This window comes from Triticum dicoccoides, chromosome 2A (assembly GCF_002162155.2).
Source record: "Triticum dicoccoides isolate Atlit2015 ecotype Zavitan chromosome 2A, WEW_v2.0, whole genome shotgun sequence".
NCBI classification, from domain to species: Eukaryota; Viridiplantae; Streptophyta; class Magnoliopsida; order Poales; family Poaceae; genus Triticum; species Triticum dicoccoides.
The window spans coordinates 746,632,636-746,638,969 of record NC_041382.1 but is presented as its reverse complement, the minus strand read 5'-3'; the positions used below and the strand labels follow the sequence as shown (position 1 = coordinate 746,638,969).

The window sequence follows — 6,334 nt, the reverse complement described above, 5'->3', positions numbered from 1 at the left end:
ACACGGCTAATGAACGATCACGAAGATCAACTTGTGTGTCATGGGGTGCCCCCTTGCCCCCGTATATAAAGGAGGGAGAGGGGGAGGTGCGGTCGGCCCAAGGGGTGCGCCTGGAGGAGTCCTACTCCCACCGGGAGTAGGACTCCCCCCCTCTTGCCTTGTTGGAAAAGGAAGGGGGAAGGGAGAAAGAGGAAAAGGGGGGCGCTGCCCCCCCTTCCTTGTCCTATTCGGACTAGGGGGGAGGGGGCGCACGGCCTGCCCTGGCTGGACCTCCTCTTCTCCCTTAGGGCCCATGTAGGCCCAATAACCCCCGGGGGGTTCCGGTAACCCCCCGGTACTCCGGTAAAATCCTAATTTCACCCAGAACATTTCCGATATCCAAATATAGGCTTCCAATATATCAATCTTTATGTCTCGACCATTTTGAGACTCCTCGTCATGTCCATGATCACATCCGGGACACCGAACAACCTTCGGTTCATCAATAACACAAAAACCCTAATTACGATCGTCACCGAACTTTAAGCGTGCAGACCCTATGGGTTCGAGAACTATGTAGACATGACCGAGACATGTCTCCGGTCAATAACCAATAGCGGAACCTGGATGCTCATATTGGCTCCTACATATTCTACAAAGATCTTTATCGGTCAGACCGCATAACAATATACGTTGTTCCCTTTGTCATCGGTATGCTACTTGCCCGAGATTTGATCGTCGGTATCTCAATACCTAGTTCAATCTCATTACCGGCAAGTCTCTTTACTCGTTCCGTAATACATCATCCCGCAACTAACTTATTAGTTGCAATGCTTGCAAGGCTTGAGTGATGTGCATTACCGAGAGGGCCCAGAGATACCTCTCCGACAATCGGAGTGACAAATCCTAATCTCGAAATACGCCAACCCAACAAATACCTTCGGAGACACCTGTAGAGCACCTTTATAATCACCCAGTTACGTTGTGACGTTTGGTAGCACACAAAGTGTTCCTCGGTAAACGGGAGTTGCATAATCTCATAGTCATAGGAACATGTATAAGTCATGAAGAAAGCAATAGCAACAAACTAAACGATCGTGTGCTAAGCTAACGGAATGGGTCAAGTCAATCACATCATTCTCCTAATGATGTGATCCCGTTAATCAAATGACAACTCATGTCTATGGTTAGGAAACATAACCATCTTTGATCAACGAGCTAGTCAAGTAGAGGCATACTAGTGACACTCTGTTTGTCTATGTATTCACACATGTATTATGTTTCCGGTTAATACAATTCTAGCATGAATAATAAACATTTATGATGATACAAGGAAATAAATAATAACTTTATTATTGCCTCTAGGGCATATTTCCTTCATATTCAAGGTGATAGTTTATTAAGACTTGTAGAAGGCCTAAGCCCAGAGGCGGCTTAAGGCCAATATTGTAAACCGCCGTATGTAAAAAAAAGACTTGTAAAGAAAGGCATATAAAAGAAGTCACCGAGCCAGACACATTTTATGAGCCGGCCGGGACTTTGTAGGCCGCCAGGCGTCAACCCATGTATATAAGTGGACGACCCGGCGGCGGCTTAGGGTAAGAAACAACAACTCGAAGCCAGGAAAAGCGTATTCGCTCCCTGGTCTTCGAAACCCCAGCAATTCCAACACAACTAGACGTAGGCTTTTATCTTCATCGTAAGGGGCCGAACTAGTATAAACCTCTCGTGTCCTTTGTCTCGATTAACCCCTTTAAGCTTCCTAGTTGCGATGGCTCCACGACTAAGTCCTTTCACTAGGACATCTGCCGTGAGAATTCCACGACAGTTGGCGCCCACCGTGGGGCTTAAAACACATGGGTGGTGTCCCGCTGCCGCCGTCAGGCCTCCGCTCATGCCTTCTTTCCGTCCCCACCATTGGTGTCGACGCCGACGCGGAAAGCCCTGGCGATGGTAGGTGTCTGTGGGGCCTGCTCCATTCCTTCTTCTCCCTCCTCACGCGGTCCTCACCTCCTCCTCGCGCGTGGATCTCAGTTGACGCCCTTTATTGCCTCCGACGCCACCTTGGACATCACCTTCACGGGTCCAACGAGCAGAAGCCAGATCCGGCCCTCTCTCACACCGAACTCGTTGGGGCTTGCGTTATTCCCTACAGGGGCTGGTGGCCCAGCTAGGGTTTGCCCGGACCCGGACCCAGATCTAGCCTGGTTGGGCTGGGGTGCCGGCATGGTCTGGCCATTGGCTGAAATTGCCTGTGGTTGATTGATGAGTGATATTTTCATGCTCATCACTATTGTTTAAACCGGATAATCCTGGAATTTTGGAGAAAATCACTTCGATATTCTTTATTTAGTGTGTAATAAGACTAATGAATGTGAGAGATCACGAAATTCTTTGTTTAATGTGGCTCCGTTGGAAGGGAACCTAAACATGGAAAGGAATCATCACTTCAGGGGAAAAGAGAAGGTTGGTCGGAGCAAGGAAGGAATTGGAGGTGTACCAGAAAAGCCAGAACACAAGACGGCCTTTGGTATGAGCACAAGGGCTCGTACCAAACGCCCAACCAACCAACCTTTCTAAAGGGTCCAACATCATAATCCCAGCAGGGACAGCACAATTCACGATATAGAACACGAGAACCATCTTCCAACCCTAGCCACCGTCATTTCCCATCTCATCTACATAGTCGCTGCCACCATCGTCACCGCGATAATCCCTCTTCAAGTTAGCCATACTTATAATCGTGTATCACATCCATCACTTATCATAAGACACATTATCAATAAAGCATTCAACATTATGTCTTTTTCAATGAGTTCATCTTACAATCCAATCGCCATGTGTCAATGCTAAAACCGGTGGATCTTGGGTAGGGGGTCCCGAGCTACAGGTCTAGGAACAATATTAACCGGGGACGAAGGGTGACGATGTTTACCCAGGTTCGGACCCTCTCGAAGTGGTAAAACCTATGTGATGATTTGCCTAGAGGTACTATAATTTCATGGACTGCTTGTTAGCAAATTTTTAAGTTTTGTCTGGTGCAAAAATTATGCAATTACGCTATCAGATAACTTGTTTTAAGCAGGAAGATCGTGAGCCACTAGTGCTTGCGCGGGATCGCATGAAGAAGGCTACAAGAAACTGCCCCAATCACGGGATGAAAGAATTGTTAATTCTGCATATGTTTTATAATGCACTTACTCCCATGTCAAAAACTATGCTTGAGACAACTGCGGGAGGAACTATTCGAAGAAAAAAAATCTATAGGCAAATTTGAAGTTATTAGGTCCAGCCCTATGTAATTTGTGGTTTAATCAACAATAAAACTGATTTGTTCAACATATTACTATGTGCATGCATTCAAACGTCGTTGAAATGTTTATTCCATCTGCTAGCTAGGTGCCTAACCCATCAAACTCTATGTTCTTATTGCGCACTAGGTGACGTACATCTTGCTTGGGTCAACCTAGGATAGCTAGCAAGCCTTCGGTCCTCCGACGGAGGTTAACTTTAGCAATTCGATCCAATCCTTTGTTTTTGACCTCATCACCCGTCAATCGAATCAGACATTTTTCTAATAAAGAAAAAAGAAGCTGATGAATCCAAGAAGCAACGCCGAAAACAAGATTCTACGGCATCTCCGAAGAGACGAAATGGAGATTCTACAACGCATCACACCCGAGAAAGAGACCTCCTGATTCTATATCTATAGCACTACTACGTGGGAAAGGTGTCTCGGATTGTATAGCCGACACGAGCCATGGACGCCGCCACGGACGGAACGGCCAGCGGCGGCGTCCTCGTGCTCCTACTCCTACTCGTCGCCGGTGTCGTTGCCGTCTATGTCCGGCTGAGGCGAAGGTGGGGCGACGGGAGCAGTAGCGCGCCGAGCCCGCCGTCGCTCCCGCTGCTCGGCCACCTGCACCTGCTCAAGAAGCCGCTGCACCGCTCGCTGGCCGCGCTCGCCGGGCCGGCGCCGCTCCTGTCGCTGCGGCTTGGCGCGACAAGGGCGCTGGTCGTGTCCACGCACGCGGCGGCCGAGGAGTGCTTCACAGCGCACGACGCGGCGCTGGCAGGCCGGCCGCGGATGCTCGCGGGGGAGATTCTCGGCTACGGGCGCACCACCGTCGTGTGGGCCTCCCACGGGCCCCACTGGCGCGGCCTGCGCCGGTTCCTTGCCGTCGAGCTCTTCTCGGCTTCCCGCGTCGCCGCCATCGCCACGGACCGCCACGCCGAGGTCGCCTCTCTCGTCGAGAACCTGCTCCACGACGCCAGCGCCGCCAGCGCCGGGGGTGGGGGTGGGACTATCACGCTCCGGCCCCGGCTCTTTGAGGTGGTGCTTAACGTGATGCTGCGCGCGCTCACCGCGCGCCGGCATGCCGGCGACGTGGGCCGGATCCAGGAGATCATCGAGGAGACGTTTGCGGCGACCGGCGCTCCCAGCTTCGGGGACTTCTTCCCGGCGCTTCGCTGGGTCGACCGTCTCCGCGGCGTCGAGGCGGCGCTTGTAAGCCTGCAGGCAAGGCGTGACGCCTTCGTCACTGGTCTCATCGATGACCAACGGCGGATGCGCAACGCAGGTGGCCGAGACGACGTGGACAAGAAGGGCGTCATCGACGTGCTCCTGGAGCACCAAGAAACCGATCCTGAGTATTACAGCGACACGGTCGTCAAAGGCATCGTCTTGGTGAGTAGCTAGCACATCCTACAAACTGCATGCGTGACACCACCACCACCACCATGTGCGCCATTGTAGCGATCTGTGACAGCAACATGGTTGCCATGTCCATGCTGACTGACATTCTCACATCCAGGTACTGCTCACTGCCGGCACCGACACATCGGCGCTGACCACCGAGTGGGCGATGGCGCTACTGATGACGCACCCCGCGGCGATGGCGAAGGCGAGGGCCGAGATAGACGCCGTTGTCGGCATGGGCCGGCTGGTCGACGAGTCGGACCTAGCCAACCTACCTTACCTGCAGTGTGTTGTCAAGGAGACCCTTCGGATCTGCCCCGTAGGCCCGATCATCCCGGCGCACGAGGCCATGGAGGACTGCACCGTGGGTGGCTTCGGTGTCCGGCGCGGCACGATGATCCTCGTGAACGCATGGGCGGTCCACAGGGATACCAATGTGTGGGACGCGTCGGAAGAGTTCAGGCCGGAGCGGTTCTGGGGCAGAGACACGGTCACCACGCCCATGCTGCCGTTCGGGCTTGGCCGGAGGCGATGCCCCGGGGAGGGCCTCGCGATGCGCCTTGTTGGCTTGACTCTGGCAACGCTCGTGCAGTGCTTTGAGTGGGATGTTGGTGAAGGTGACACCGTCGACATGGCCGAAGGTGCTGGGCTGTCAATGCCGATGGCGACGCCGTTGGCGGCTGTCTGTCGGCCCCGGGAGTTTGTCAAGAGTGTGCTCTCTGCTTCCGCTTGATGGACTGCGAACGGGTCTCTGAAGGAAAAGAAACGAAAACTTGAAGTCGACTTCCCTTGTTTAGACGATACTGAACTTTAGAATGTTTAGCATTATTGCTGAACTTTACTGTCTTAGTCTGTTTTATTATAAGAAGACTTTTTACTGTCTTAGTTTCTTTATGACTTGTGGATCTGCATTATGACTCAATATTGTTCAGGGATGGTATAAGCCAAAAAAAACCAAAGTGGAAAAGTCAAGAAAAGCCCAAACAAAAGGTGAAAATACAAAGGTGAACATGGATCCACGCACACCCACGTGAATAGTAAATTCAAAAAATTTACTAGGAAAATTGAAAAAAAATCTAAAGTGTTGGGGTAACAAACTTGGCCGATCATTCTACTCACGTGTGAAGTTTCATGAAGTATTCACACCCGTGATATTCTTAGTGAAGAAAATATGATTGAAACCTTACTATTCATTAAATAGTGTTTCTTAATATAGCTTCGATTTTGTCATTTTTGCCAGAATAATAAGGATGTAATTTCTTTGTCATACGCTGGTATATCGGTTGACTAAGCATGTTACAAAAAATATTCAGATTTTTTTGATTTTTTTCTAGTATTTTTTTTCAATTTACTATTCATAAGATATGCGTGTGGAATCATGTTCGCCAAATCAGCGTCCCAAATAAAGGGCTCTATTTGTTTGGGTTTATGCTTCTGGTTTTGCAATGTTTTCATTTTAGCCTAAAAGCCAAAAAAGCTCCTAAATAGGGGCTTTTGGCTTTGGCTTTGGTTAAGTCTGATCTTAATAAGTGTTTACTAAATATAAGAATATTATTTTTAATACAGTCACATTCGTATAAGCAGATAATTACATATTAACATATTGAAATATTGTCGAGTATCGCATCTAGCAACTCGCCAACTCTCAGAAAGAGC

The 6,334-nt window shown here is 50.0% G+C and overlaps 1 protein-coding gene across 1 annotated transcript; it reads left to right on the top strand.

Moving 5' to 3' along the window:
* The first annotated feature begins 3,736 nt into the window (after positions 1-3,736).
* Positions 3,737-5,411, top strand: LOC119358295 (cytochrome P450 81Q32-like). Its single transcript, XM_037624916.1, has 2 exons — positions 3,737-4,666; positions 4,794-5,411. The coding sequence occupies exons 1-2, from the start codon at positions 3,740-3,742 to the stop codon at positions 5,409-5,411; spliced, it is 1,545 nt and encodes a 514-aa protein (XP_037480813.1). The 5' UTR covers positions 3,737-3,739.
* The last annotated feature ends 923 nt before the right edge of the window (positions 5,412-6,334 follow it).